The sequence below is a fragment of the Rhipicephalus microplus genome, chromosome 2, assembly GCF_043290135.1.
Source record: "Rhipicephalus microplus isolate Deutch F79 chromosome 2, USDA_Rmic, whole genome shotgun sequence".
Lineage (NCBI taxonomy): Eukaryota > Metazoa > Arthropoda > Arachnida > Ixodida > Ixodidae > Rhipicephalus > Rhipicephalus microplus.
In genome coordinates, this window is record NC_134701.1 from 235,051,035 (window position 1) to 235,065,588 (window position 14,554).

The following is a 14,554-nucleotide window of genomic DNA, read 5'->3' on the forward strand; positions in this document are numbered from 1 at the left end:
TTTTGACAATGTCATCAAGACACTTTTTGATTGTCCCGACGAATCATTCCCACATTGTTAAAGTATCCTCGTGATTATCATACAGAGATCGTCATAATTAAGTTCGAAATACGACGTTTTTTTTTTTTAGGGTTGTTGCCACTTCAAAGGTTCGCTCTACATTAGTGCAGTGCGTGTGCCACTCGCCGACATTTTTACGTGCCTTACTCACGAAACAGTGTGGTTCCGTACAGGGTATGCACATTTATTCGTATATATTCTAAGGAAGCTTGGTTGTCATGTTCGCTAAACAGTGACTTCCGACACCCCAAAACGAGCTTCTTAGCAAACGTAGTCGATAAAGCTTATAACGTCGTCAATCGCAGTGCTTCTTGAACACATTGCCCGATGATGGCGTTTTTCTTGTTGTTAATACGACGTCAACGAAGTGAATGTTCTTGAAAGGACCCACAATAAAGATATTTTTCATTTTTTGGTTTTCAATATGTGCCTCTTAAACCTCAAGCACTGCTGAAGTATGCGTTTTTCGACGTGATCAGTGCGTACACTCTATAGATATTCACGTGTTGCAAAAGCGTGAAAATCGCAGATAATGTTTCTATTACCAGCCCACTTCTTACTGCAGCATATGAAGCACGTGGACCTCAAGTGCTACGGTACGTAGGCTGGTAAGCAGCAAGAATATGCACGGTAGGCAGAGTCTCGCGTTTCTCGACATGCAACAACAGTGCTACGTAATCATCATCATCATCATCAGCCTGACTACGTCCACTGCAGGACAAAGACCTCTCCCATGTTCCGCCAGTTAACCCGGTCCTGTGCTTGCTGCTGCCAATTTATACCCGCAAACTTCTTAATCTCATCTGCCCACCTAACCTTCTGTCTCCCCCTAACCCGCTTCCCTTCTCTGGGAATCCAGTTAGTTACCCTTAATGACCAGCGGTCATTCATAAAGCAAGCAACAGAATACCAATCAAGAAGGTTTAAGGCAGGGGGACACAATCTCCCCAATGCTATTTACCGCGTGCTTACAGGACGTTTTCAGAAGCCTAGAATGGGAACAGTTAGGGATAAGAGTTAATGGAGATTACCTTAATAACCTGCGCTTCGCCGATGACATTGCATTGCTGAGTAACTCAGGGGACGAATTGCAACTCATGATTACGGAGCTAGACAAGGAGAGCAGAAAGGTGGGTCTTAAAATTAATCTGCAAAAAACGAAAGTAATGTACAACAACCTCGGAAAGGAGCAGCGCTTCGAGATAGGTAATAGTGCACTTGAAGTTGTAAAAGACTATGTCTACTTAGGGCAGGTAATAACCGCAGAGCCGAACCACGTGATTGAAGTAACTAGAAGAATAAGAATGGGGCGGAGCACATTCGGCAAGCACTCTCAAATTATGACAGGTAGATTGCCACTATCCCTCAAGAGGAAGGTATATAACAGGTGTATCTTGCCGGTACTTAGCTACGGAGCAGAAACTTGGAGACTTACAAAGAGGGTTCAGCTTAAATTGAGGACGACGCAGCGAGCAATGGAAAGAAAAATGGTAGGTGTAACCTTAAGAGACAAGAAGAGAGCAGAGTGGATTAGGGGACAAACGGGGGTTAAGGATATCATAGTTGAAATAAAGAAGAGGAAATGGACATGGGCCGGGCATGTAGCGCGTAGACAGTGCTACGTAATACGGCATGCGTTTTTAGGTGCTACTTTTTTCTCCTACTTGCACGTTTGAGATGCTAACGCTGAAACACGACCTCTGTTCTGCTCGCGATATTTACCACGAGAACAAAGGCCTACGAAAAAGGTGAGAATACATATGCTGTCTGCCACAAATAGGAACTTGAACTGCGATAAAGCCAACTATCAAGCCTAGCGACGCAGAGCAAGCTGAATGTCATGAAGAGGCGATGAAGCCTAAGTTCTTGATAGCGTATTTAGGGTAGTTTATTCTAGTAGCGTTGGGGTGGCCAGCGTAAGACCATATCGTCCCACATGGTAAGTGAAATTTATAGTTTTCTCTCAAGTTCCGTTCCAACGCCCATCGATACAACTTTCTTACTCTTGTACATTATCTTTGAATGCATATGATAAAGACTTCTCTCGTTCTTACCACATCTACTGCCGCCGCAATCATATACAATAAATTGCTTATTGTGCGTTACGTTTTATTAAAGACATTCTTCACAGTAAGAATATTTTAAAGGAAGTTTAAGAATCACAATGTCTCAGTGCTTTCACATGAGAAAACTAAAAAGCTCACTCATTTTGTTCTATTTCTTTCTCTTAGCTTGCGTTTCCTTTGGTATGCGTATGTGTTTCTGCTGTTTTTGTTTTTAGAGTATTTTAGAGAAAGTTCAAGAAAGTTTCCAGCAATAGAATGATACTACTATGTTTCACATCAGCAAGTGAAAGTAAGGAACCCGTTCTTTGCGAAATATTTATGTCTTTTGACGCGCATTTATATCGAGATGCTGAAAAATGTTCAAAAGCGCGCTAGGAACAAGTGACGCCATCTGGCGCAAGAGAAAAGAAGAGATCTCACACGGGCCGCGACTTGTATCGTAAACATAGCGACGTGCGTGCATTCTTAAGCGGTAATCTGTCCAGAGGTGTTTGCGGATTTGTGCCGGTTGTGCCTGTGTCGCTCAGTTGGAAAACGAACGTGTGTGGGAACTATTGATGCATTCTTGCGGTAGCTCAATCGATCTTCGCCACGATCGGGCATTGTTCAACGGAGGAAGCAACAAAAGCGTGACCCGCGCCGCGCTCTACTGATCGTCCGACAACGAGCGATGGCCTACAAAGAGGACACCCTGTCGTAGTAGGCAGCAGAAGTTAGGGCCTTCCTCTCGTGCGAGGGCGGAACAACAGGGAGGAGAGCGCGAGCGAAGTGCACACTCGGCAGTGGTGAGGGTCACATAATGGCTCGGCGTCGGCAGCTGCAGGAGCCGCGTCGGGGAGTCGCGGCAGAAGGCACGCCGGAGCTCGGAAACTCGGTGGTGTCCTGATTGCATGCAGGCTCACGAGCGGTGCAGAAGCGCTGCAGCAGTTGTTCGCTTGCAGTCGCGCCGTTTGCGACGGACGCGCTCGGTGGCTTCCCGGCTGTTGCGAGTGAACTACCGAAGCATAGCGGTGGCGATTGAGGAAGTTGGCTGCCGCAATTTTCGCGGAGGTCACGATTGAAAGCGACGCCCAAGCCGGTGGTATGTGCTGTGTTGGTGCGCGCCTGTCTGCGACTGGTCTTGAACGGTGGTGCGTCATAGTGCGGCCGTTGTCCTTGTCATGTTGTCGCGAGGCCGATCTTGACGAAACGTAAAGTGTCGGAAGACGTCTGTAGGAGGGGTCCTCGAGGCTGTGACGGGCCCTTCCTACGAAATCGGAAATGGTGTGCGGTCTGGGACTCATCAAGGGTGTCCTATGTGCCCTCAACTTCACGATCTCGGTACGTTATCCATATTCATATAACTTATTGCATAACGGCTGCCCGAGGGAACGGAAGTGCCGACGCTGTTTTGTTGCCGGGGCGCTAGTGCAGTAAGGTCGCTAATTTTCCCAGCGGCGTAGCACTTGCAACACCCGGACAACGCAACGCGGATTAGATCATAGCGCATGTATATATTTAGCGTGATCACGGAAAGAAAAACAAAGCAAATGCACATCTGCCGAGAAATGATCGTCTATTTGATCAGCACACAATAGTGACAAAGGTGCATCTGTACTCTTGATTGCGTACCGTCGATGCAAAGTCTCGGTTTTTGTCGCAGAACAACTTACTTGGACAATTGTACGCTTCACAGATAACAGATGTGAGCGCATGGCATGCGTGGCATGCAGCACAGGTGGCTATAAGTTCTTGTACGTAGAGCATTTGTGCTTATGCGCATTCTTCCATCTGCAGCTGCTTGGAGTGGCGGCAATTGTCGTGGCTGCCATCGTGCTCAACAATCCAAACCTCCACGATGTCAACGACCACTTGGGAAAGTTCTCAAACTACCCAACTGCTGCCACATTTGCTCTTGTGGCAGGCGTCACGGTGCTACTGTTTGGTGTCTGCGGCTGTTGTGGGGCCTGCTTCGGTGTTGGCTGGCTCCTGTTAATGGTGTGTTCCTGTTCGTATGTTTACGATGAATAGTGGATCACTTCCACTGCCCTTGATGTCATCCGTGTCATCCTTGTGTGTAGTGCAAGGAGAAAGTTGGTTGAAACAACTTACAAATGGGCTTTAACAGCTCAGTGACTTGAACAAAGACACACACACATAGGCATATTTTACTGCAAAAATGTTTAAAACAGAAATTAATAAACCAGCATGAAAGCATAGAGTGTATGTAATTGTGCCAAGGCAAATATGCAGATTCGCCCACTGTGTTGTATGCATCATCAGAATTCCAGTTCCACTTCATAATAGGTCAAATTTCATAATACACATTCCACGCTACATGCTTTCATAAGCAAAGGTGCATAGACAGTGGGCTCCATAGGCAGAGAGTATTCATTTTGCAGGAGGGGGCACTTCCTCCACATTGTTTTCTCTCTCTTATTATATATATGTGTGTGTGTGTGTGTGTGTGGAGAGAGGGAGACGAAAAGAACAACTGCTAAATTAAAGAATGTGACAAAACCTGAAGTCTCTTAGGTGCCAACACCATCATGCTGAATATCTCTAGCGGAAAACTCCAGATTTATTTTACAGCTTATGCAATAACATGGATGGATCTGCCTCGTAACGCTTGGCCCAAAGTGAAAAAGGCTGCGTAGACTTTTACTCCCTGACTACATCACATAAAAGTGATTTCCACAATGTGCAGGATGTGCCAAATTTTTTCACTGACATGCTTTGCTTACTTTGTTAAACTATGCTCCAAACAGGAGAGAGTGGGATAATGCTAGCAAAGGGAGCTTTAATTGTGCCCGTGAATCGAATTTATAATGACCAATCATAATTCTCAAATAATGGGAAATACTATTTTCTATCACTGTAGACCTTTTGCAAAGCAGGAATGGCAAATTTTGCTGCTGGAGTTTGTGTTGTGCTTGCATATCAAAGTTGCTTTTCGGTCACCAGTGCTAGCTGGCAGTAAAACGTTTCGCTGATAAAATATGCGTGTCATTTTTTTCTTGGCACTTTTAAAGGCAGTCATTTTGAAGGGTATCAATTTGTAGACGACCAAAAAGTTGCCCCCCTTTTCTTTTAAGGCATTTCCAGGCTGATTTTGTCAAGATGGCTTAGTGTTCTCAGTAGAATGTTCTATACACACAAATCTGTTTTAGGAGATTTTCTAACCAAATATTAGACTGCTTACTGGTCCATGATAGCAATTTTAAAAAGGCCTGAAATGTAGAAAAAACAGGCATAAACAGCCCTCTGTGAAATAAGACACCCGACAGAACAGTTAACGGCCCGTTGTCAAGGGATGGGCACCTAAGCCATGCTCCTGAAAAATGTCCCGGGCTGGCGGGAGGGAGTGGGCTCCTCTCTCCATGAAGCTGCCACTCCACAAAGCCCCCCTTCCCCTCATACTCTGTGCGTTTGACATGCTCAATGAAAGAAACAGTTTGACTCATAATTAAGATGGAGTAACTGAAAGGTACAAGTAAACAGGAAAGCTTGAAATTCCAAGTCTGTACTGCAATTCTCAATTTCAAGTTACATTCTTGGTTGGGAAAAAAATCAACATTATTTTGGAATCAATAGTGTTCTAAAATGTGCATCGTTATGTTGTGCTACAATGCTCTTCTTGCATAAGGGCCTTAAAATGTGAGAATGGTCTCTTCGAGTCTGATCTATAACATCTCCAGTTTTAGTTTTTCGTAGTCGCATTTGCTCTTCCATCAAATGCATTCTATACTTTTTTTTTGGAATCTTGAAAACGTCACATTTACTCAAGTCACGTTCATAAGCTTTTTACGCATGCTGGTAAACATGACAGCATGCGTCGATGCCTTATTCTTAGTCCTCCCTGCCACATCATGCACACAATGCCTGTCCAAAGGCTAAATGCTCACGTAGACACTCGACCTTTAGTTTTATGCATTACACCTTACAACTGTCTCGCACGACGACTGTCTTCATGTTTGTCATTGTCAATGTTGCAGTTTATTATCATCATGGCCGGATTCGTGATTGTGGAAACAGTGGCGATGGGCCTTGTCTGGAAATATGCAAACAGTTCTGAAGTGAGTACGCACATTAGTGCACTGTCTGTTATTTTCTTTTTGTCAATAAGCATGCGGACCTGTCACTTGATTGAAGTAGAGCTGTCACTTAGCTGCTAGCCTGTCACTTCACGCACACTGGGCTGTCAGATAGTCAGTGAAACGAAAGTGCATTGACTTGAACGATTGTTCTGCCACTAACATTCATTTCTTTTCTCTTGCAGCTGGAAAATACCCTAACTTCAACATTGTACACGTTCATTGAAGCGAAGAAGAGCGGGCTGCCAAACTTCTTGCACGATTTGCAGCAAGGTGTAAGTTTTGTCTCGCATATTCACTTTTGTGCATAACGTGCTTCATGTGGAACATATTTCTCAAAAACATGACCTGGAAAAAATGTTTTAGCATTCTGCTCTCCTAATTGTGCAATTGCCTAAACAATTAGAGAGAGTGCTGGTGTTGTCTCATTGGGTGTTACCGGGGCCTTTAGATTGGCTTGGCAATGTTGTAGGTGAGGCAAATGAACAATTTGTCTAAAGTGAAATTTGATTAAATGTAAAGCAATCAAGACATTTCTCTTTGAACAGTACGCGCTTCTGTATGGACACAGGAGTGTGCCATCGAAGGCGAAGCTTCATTCCTGCATTGGAAAGAAGACACCAAGAGCAAACTACAGTACGATTTTGTCTCAGATCACGTTGATGTAATGAATTATGTAACATAATATAGTAAATTTTAACAATTTTTTTAATACTAGCATGTAGCAAATACGTGGTAACAATGAATCTTGCGTACGACAACAGATGCAGCATGTCACTGGGCTGTGGCTTGCAATAGTTTATGCACGTAACTGGCTAAATAAAGATCTACTCAGGAGTAGAATGGCAAAGTATGTCATATGCAACAGGGTCTGCAACATAAACAGAATGGAGACACACCTCAGCGTGTGTTACTCCCATGTATGTTTGTTTTTTACTTGTATCAAAAATGTCGAACTCCGAAGCACATTACAAGGTGATGACTTTAGCCTCTGCTTTTATGCTTATTATGCATTGCCAATTTTTTTGCCACCTAGCTGTCTTGCTGTGGTGCAAAGGGACCCGATGACTACCCACGAAATGGCTTCGAAATACCAGCGAGCTGCTACACAGAGTCAAAGTCATCGTCAACAGCACATCACAAGCCAGTACTTCACACAGTGGTAAGAAACATGCACATGTGCAGGATAGCTTTGATTTAATTAGTGATTTAATTAGTTTAATCTACCTAAGTGTACAAGACAACACTGAAGAGTGTTGAAGTAGTTATAAAAAAACACTGGAAGAAAAGCCTCAAGTGTGATCAAACTGAAACTAGTAAAAAAAAGCAGGAAAACTGGGAGGCATGGTTATTAATAATGATGCAAAGGCAACGTTAATAGTTTCTTTGGCTTCATTGTATATTGGCTTCGAATACACTCAATCCTCAATATAACAAACCGAGATGTAATGAAGTATCTGTCATAATGAATTAAAAAATATTCATGCAACTGATATAGTGTTAGGGATAAACCTGTAAACCGAATTTTTGGATATAAGGGGACTCTTTGTTATAGTGATGTTTGAGTGTAGTTATTCAAAATTTGCAGCAAGTGAGCAGCGATGAAAACAGCTAACATGATGGTCATGCTGTGGCTCATATGTGGCATGCCTGGAGTTAAGCCTAACTGAGAGCAATTTTTTTTCTTCTAACTTCCTATAAAAGTTCATGGTGGTACTTGTTACATATGTAAGTGTCTGATGTCACTTCATTCAACAAACTATGTCATTTTTCATAGGCGGTTCAGCAGTTTACACAGAAGAATATAATAATAGAGGCAGTTTGTGTAGCAGTTAAACATGGAGAAGTAGTTGAAAGGAAACACATCCAAGAAGCTCTAATCAAATTAATGCAAAGCATAAAAGACTGTGCACATACCTGTCATAAGCTTCTAAAATTTATTAATTCATTAATGCCCATATGCTTCACTTGTTTTGTGTTATATTTGGTTGCAGCCAGCCATTCTTAATATAGTTGCAATCGCCAAGCTCTGCACTGAAAGAAATTGCTAGGTAAATTCCCTATTCAATTTGATATATATCAGTGTTTACTGCCTTTTCTAGAAAAACGGAAGTTTTTCACATTATGTCTCACACAGATAAAAGACTGATATTTAGCCCTTAATTTCAAGTTCAAGCTCCTACAAGTGGTTATGCTCTAACACAGTGTTTTCTTATACAACTGTACAATTTAGAAATCTTCGGTGGGTTGAAACACTAAGCTTTTCTCAAGTTACCATATGTTCTATTGTATAAGACATAAAAATTTTTTGTCTGCTACATTTTTACCTGTGCATCTTGTGCCATTATAGTGCAACAAGCACTGGTTTAACTAATGTGTGCTAAAGGATAGCGTTGGTTAAGTATTATTCTGTGAGGATAGCAGCACAGAAATATTTTGTTCGTGTAACTTTATTGTATTCAGTGATGCGTGCGAGCACATCGTCATGCCAGCCGGGTTAAAGTATGCCCATCTCGTACACAAGTGTGACTTCTGTAGATTTTTTTTTCATAACTTATAATGTGTACAAGGCTTGTGCCTTATTGAAAGGTGTGAAAACACACTAACAACATTTGCTGGCCCTCATGGACTTGCATGACATATTTTTACCTATTCTCAATCCTTTCAGTATATTTTGTTCTGCCATCTATTTATTGAGGTGTTGTTAACTACCACAATACACAAACACCTACTAAAAAGCATGAACAATGCACATGCATGTTTCAGGGCTGTGGAGAAGCCATTGCCATATTTCTGGGTAAGCAGAGCCTCAAAATTGGTCTCCTGGTGCTAGGCATCGTGGTCGCCCAGGTGAGCATTTAAAGAAGTGTTAGTACTGTGGGAAAATGCAGGACAGATAACTTCAAATGACTACTGACACAAATTTAGGTTTAGAAACATTACCACACTTTGCTTGCACATAATGTGGTAATGCTTTGCAAGTTTGCGTGAAGATGGGAAAATGGAGGATATTCTTTTTTAATGTTTTATTCAGTGTTTTGGCTTTTTCGACATTATCATGACACCATAAGCCACGAGTGAAAATTTCTCATGCTTTGTAGCAATAAAGTTACGCATTACGACCTGCTCATTAAAAGTTTTCAACAATGCTGCCGTGCCTTTTTTCTGAGCAGTGCTCACATGTTGCAGCCCAGTAAGTTGCAGGAACTAAGCAAGCCAATGTATCGTGATGTCACAATGTACCCACTCTACAGATAGCAAAACTGAAACTTGCTCGAAGAACCACGTACAGTGGACTCTCGTAGCTTCACGTCCGAATAATTTTCTTCCACCTAAAGGTATCAGCCAAATCCACACAATTTTACGCACCAAGCTTTAACTGCATGTGTGTTAAAATTTGCACCAGATAATATAGCCTTGATGCCCGACACACGAGCACTCAACTAATGTCTGTAATGACACTATTGACTGTAACAGTAATGAAACATAAGATGACATATTATCATATGTGAGCAGTGATATAGTAACTGAACAGGGAAGGTGTACCATGCAATGAGCACAGCACATAGAAAATATTTATGTATGTCATGAGACTAGACCATTGCAAATGTTCTAGCACTAAGGGGTTGAAGGATACTCGTAAAAGTTGTGGTCTTATACTGACGGTGCTGAAACTGTGACTGTATTGACTGTGCTGAAACTGTGACTGTAATCACAGGTGTGGTGTTTAATTTATCGTTAATTTTAGAAGTTCTCGTTGGCATACAGCATAAATTTTCTCACTAAGCTGGATTACTTGGAGAGGAAGATAGTAGTATGTCAATAAAAATATGTAGCTATGTAGCTAAATGGTTTTAAGAATTCATTGATCGGTTGTTCAATACATTACTCTGGTGTGCACAGTATAATGTACTAAATTCCCAAGGTACAACGACCTACATGTGATGAAAGTGTGGTGGTTTCACAAACCATTCTATTAATACAATTTAGTATCAAAGGAACACCCATGCCACAAGCTTTCGGAACGTGTATGTCAAAACTGATGTCGTGCTCAGAATTTGTTCCAAGTGGTTCATATGATTCAAATTACCAGGGGGGGGGGCATTGAACTGTCTTACATTATGTGCCATAAAGCTTAAAGTATTAAAGGTATGTAGTGAAACACTCTTGGCACATTCATAATGATTTTTTTTGTGTGTGTGAAAATAATTATACTATGCACTTTTGAGTGCAGTCATGACAGTAGCCATATACAGCATGTACCTATTTACCGCATTTCATATCAAAATGTGCAAGACTAGCAGCAGTATTTAAAAATTTCTGGAAGGGAAATCTGATTAACATTTCCAAAAGCAGCAACTTTACTGGTATCGCCACTCTTTTCTGCCTCCCATTAATCTTACGTTTTTCTTTTTTTTCTCTCTCTCTTTCTCTTTGTTTGCAGGTGGTCGCCATATCCCTGGCAGTGTTTCTATATTGTAAGCTGTAGGCAGTTGCAGAATTCAGGGTGCCGTTTGCTTGTTTCCAGACCTGCTCGTTACAGTGCATTTATTTTTTATTTTTATTTCTGCTATGGCAACAGCATCGGCCGAATTTGCAAAGTTTTGTCTGTAGCCAAAAGCATGGCTGCCTTTATCGGTTTTCTCGTGGAACATTTAGTCTTCTTGTAAAGTGCGTGTTGTTTAAAAAACACTCGTCACTATGTAACAGAACTACTTCAAAAGTACAAAGTGACAATGTGCAGACATGCATTTCTTTACACTTATAAGCGCCTAATTTTTGCTTGTGTATGCTTGCTCTTAAGTGCCTTACATGCTGTACCGTAACATTGCTAACAAGTACCGCGGCCAAAGTAACGTGGCAGTATTTACTAATACAATTTGCCGTCCAATTTTGTACCGCTCTATTGGTGGTCACAGCGACCACACAGCTGAAATCTAGCCACTTGTGCGTTCTATAATGAGGAGCTTAACTGTCGTGCCTTTCGGATTGAAAAAGATGCAATAGAAAAAAAGAGTGTGTTTACATGATGCACGCACTAGGTCACCACTCTCATCTAACAGAAAGTGCAGCCCAGCAGGTAGATGTCTAAGTCTAATACTACATTATACTAACAAGAGGTTTTATTTAGTTGATGTTTTCCTCCTCCTCTTAAACTTCTAGCGCAGCATCATTACAGCAACTCAGTGCGAAGTGTGGTTACACGTTCATTTTTTGGGTGAGCATTCTTTAGAATTATTTCCAGGCATGTTCAGTGCTACACTTTGACATCTGAACTGGACAGTGTCATGAAATCAAGTGTTATGAACTGCATTTACGAGTAATTCAGTCCCTAGTCATGAAAATGGGTAGCTGTACAGAAAAGCAGACTTGTTGTTTACCTCTTCATATACATGCAAATAAGTACTACCATGCTATTTAGAGAGACGTTGATGTATTTTTTTTTTATGCAGCACACGTGCGACATTCGAGAGTTTTTATATTGCTTGTTGTGCCTTCTTTGTACAATATGTGCACTTGATTCAAGCCCGACTAGCAAGCGAATACAGCGCTGTATATGAACGTGCTGGGCATCCCAAAGCATCCTATCTTGCACTCCACACCTGTTTAACAAAGGCACCTAGTCAAGATCATGCTTCCTAACAGAGAGCTATTTAACCCAATGTTCATTTATTCAAAAGACCATTGTTTGGACACCAAACAGAAACTTTGTTAATTCATATTTGTCTTTGCTGTTGTACGAGTTGTACATTTTATCAGACTGGACTCCTTTGTGTTGCTGTTTTGGGTTCAGTAAAATCTGAGCTTTCTCTTTTCTATTAGTTGTAGAATGCTTCCAAGTGTGAGTATCTTAATCATGTTTCTCATTTATGACAAGGAATTAGGGTTTCAAGTTTATGTTCTTTTTAATTGGGCAGATATTTTCTGGCATTTTCTTTTTTTTTTTCTCAAGCATTCTCTGTTTAGTGGCATTGAGCATACTTTACTTTCGATTTATCTGAAAAAGTTTGTTTTCATATTTCAATCATTATCACATTATATAAATGTATACAAACTACACAGAAATGCATCAGGTTGCTGAAAGCAACTTAATTCTGGTGAAATATCCGTAGTGAGCATCAGTATGTTTGTCAAAAATGTAGTAAAGCATGTTTTATTTAATATACAGAAGTACCTAACAAGGTCCGAGTGTGCCAATCAGAAGCACCTGTATTTCTGTTAGTCACTCTAAGCATAGTGAATGCCCTTTCTATCGTGGATGTAGCATTTTTTCCAAAAAATAATCTCGGTGGAAACATCTGTGTTCCTCAATGTAAAGTGCATATTTACTAGCGGACATTTCTTGTAATAAACTGAAAACATGGGACTCTACTTGTAACGTGCACAGCAAGAATCTGCCATTGCAGCGCAAGAAATCACGATAGTTCGGCCAAAAGCTCTCCTGCTCTGTTTTTTATTCAGATTTATATAAAGAAACAATTCACATTTCTCTGTGTTGTCATTGTTATTCTTTTTTCTTTGTACATTTGTGAGGAAAGTGATTTTCAACTGGAATTACCCATTGCCATGCAAGTAGCTGGTTCTTCCGAATTATACATAAGAGTGCAAATGTTGCAGTATATTTTATATACAGTGTTTGCCGAAATAAAATTGTGCAAAAACACGGAGCGAGATCTGCTGCCTTCTCTTGCATTTTGGGCACTTCATGACAGTTGTTTGCAATTCCGAGCTAGTAGTACCACTAGTTCTCACATACAGTCATACTTCATAATTAATGAATGCAAATATAATGAAAGAACAAAATCATACATGCTTCTCATCGTTAAATATGCATGTACGAAATATTGAACGGAACCATGCAGTGCACTATTATTATGTTGTGTGCAATTGGATTTAACTCCAATTTTTTTTATTCTTGCACTAGAGCATATTTCTCATTTGGATTGTGTGCTTTCTTGATTATCCCGAAAGCGGTTGTACTTTTTTTTTTACTAAATAGACATCTTGATTTTTCAGTGCAGTTCATTTCAGGAATATGTTGTGCAAGTTCCATCTAATGTACATTACATTGCCCTTGGGGAAACCCAATGAGCTCAGCAGTGCATAATTATTGTAATTACCTCGTTAACCTCTGCTAAGTAACCAGACCTTTTAGTGTTGCTGAACAGAAAATCATCATCAGCAAATTTATGTCCATTGCAGGACAGCCTTTTTTATCAGCGTTAAGAATCAATCAGTTTGCAACTCCAGAAAGCAACACCGCTCAAATAAACACCTATGGCTACTATACCCGGGGTCACGACTGCACTTTCGCTTAGTGCATGGCTGAAGTCTGCAGATTGTGGCATTGAATTGTGGTGTTTCATTGAAGGCAAATGGTGCTTGCTGGTGATCACATTATAATAATTGGTCTGAAGGATTCCAGTGACAAAAGACTAGCAATTGTACGCTGTGCATGCGAAGGTGCAACCTGTTCTGCGAGCCGCGTCACCATTTTTTTTTTCAGCTTATTTAAATTTAAGCCAGTGGTGTCTTCGTGCGTAACGGGAGCAGGGGTGGAACAGCTGTGCTATTTGCGCCATTGTGCACCGATTTGCTTGCTCGCGCCGAGCTCGCCTATCAGCGCCGTACTGTGCCGCAGCACCAGAATTTGGCCGCAAAGCCCTTAAGACATCAAGCGCAGTGCTCGGAAATGTGGCTGAAACGTCGCCTTGTTGGTTTCACCGAAATGGTTGTAGTTTCGGTTTCGTGAAGGCTGTGATCGCTCCAGGAGCAGCCGTGAGCTTTGATCGTAAGGGCGTGGTCGTGATTGCTATGCGCACGCTATCACGGCAGACATCAGCGTGAATGGCTCGTGAACCCTTCTACATGCTGCGCTCTCAATGTGAAGGGACTGCTAGAAGGGCATCCCTCTTTGACGCAGCGTTTTGTAAAGTTGCGCGATATCGGATCTAAAAGAGTCGGCTGCCAGCTTTACAATTTGTTGCTATCGCATTCAGTGCTTCGCCATCTGGTGAAGCTGTTCTTTATATCATGATGGCAGCGTGCGGAAAAGAAATAAAGGATGGCAGTAACGGTGCTCAGAAGAAGGGGTGGTGGTACAATACAAGTACACGTGACTGCTCATCGAGCATATGCGGGTATTCTCGTTCATTTGGCCATTGTGCTTTGCGCTTATCGATTCGGTGGTTGACGCTCGCGCGTTCAGGAAAAAGAAAATATGGGCGGCTCTGCATAACTAAATAAAAGTCACAGTTGCACCATAAGGGTGAAGCAATGAATGCGATAGCAGCAAATTGTGATGTTATACGAAGTGAGGCTGGCTCCGATCTCGCATAAGTGTACAAAACGCTG

The 14,554-nt window shown here is 41.6% G+C and overlaps 1 protein-coding gene across 1 annotated transcript; it reads left to right on the plus strand.

The window, feature by feature from the left end:
* The first annotated feature begins 2,996 nt into the window (after nt 1–2,996).
* Nucleotides 2,997–11,009, plus strand: LOC119170285 (23 kDa integral membrane protein). Its single transcript, XM_037421406.2, has 7 exons — nt 2,997–3,446; nt 3,903–4,103; nt 6,101–6,181; nt 6,385–6,474; nt 7,236–7,361; nt 8,966–9,049; nt 10,644–11,009. Exons 1-7 carry the CDS (start codon nt 3,387–3,389, stop codon nt 10,686–10,688), a joined length of 687 nt encoding a protein of 228 aa, XP_037277303.1. The 5' UTR covers nt 2,997–3,386; the 3' UTR covers nt 10,689–11,009.
* The last annotated feature ends 3,545 nt before the right edge of the window (nt 11,010–14,554 follow it).

Excerpts from the sequence above, each read along its gene's own strand:
- LOC119170285 (XM_037421406.2), top strand. The coding sequence starts at position 3,387 with ATGGTGTGCGGTCTGGGACTCATCAAGGGTGTCCTATGTGCCCTCAAC. Across the intron at positions 4,104-6,100 it reads TTGGCTGGCTCCTGTTAATG|TTTATTATCATCATGGCCGG; the intron begins GTGTGTTCCTGT and ends TCAATGTTGCAG. Across the intron at positions 7,362-8,965 it reads AGCCAGTACTTCACACAGTG|GGCTGTGGAGAAGCCATTGC; the intron begins GTAAGAAACATG and ends TGCATGTTTCAG.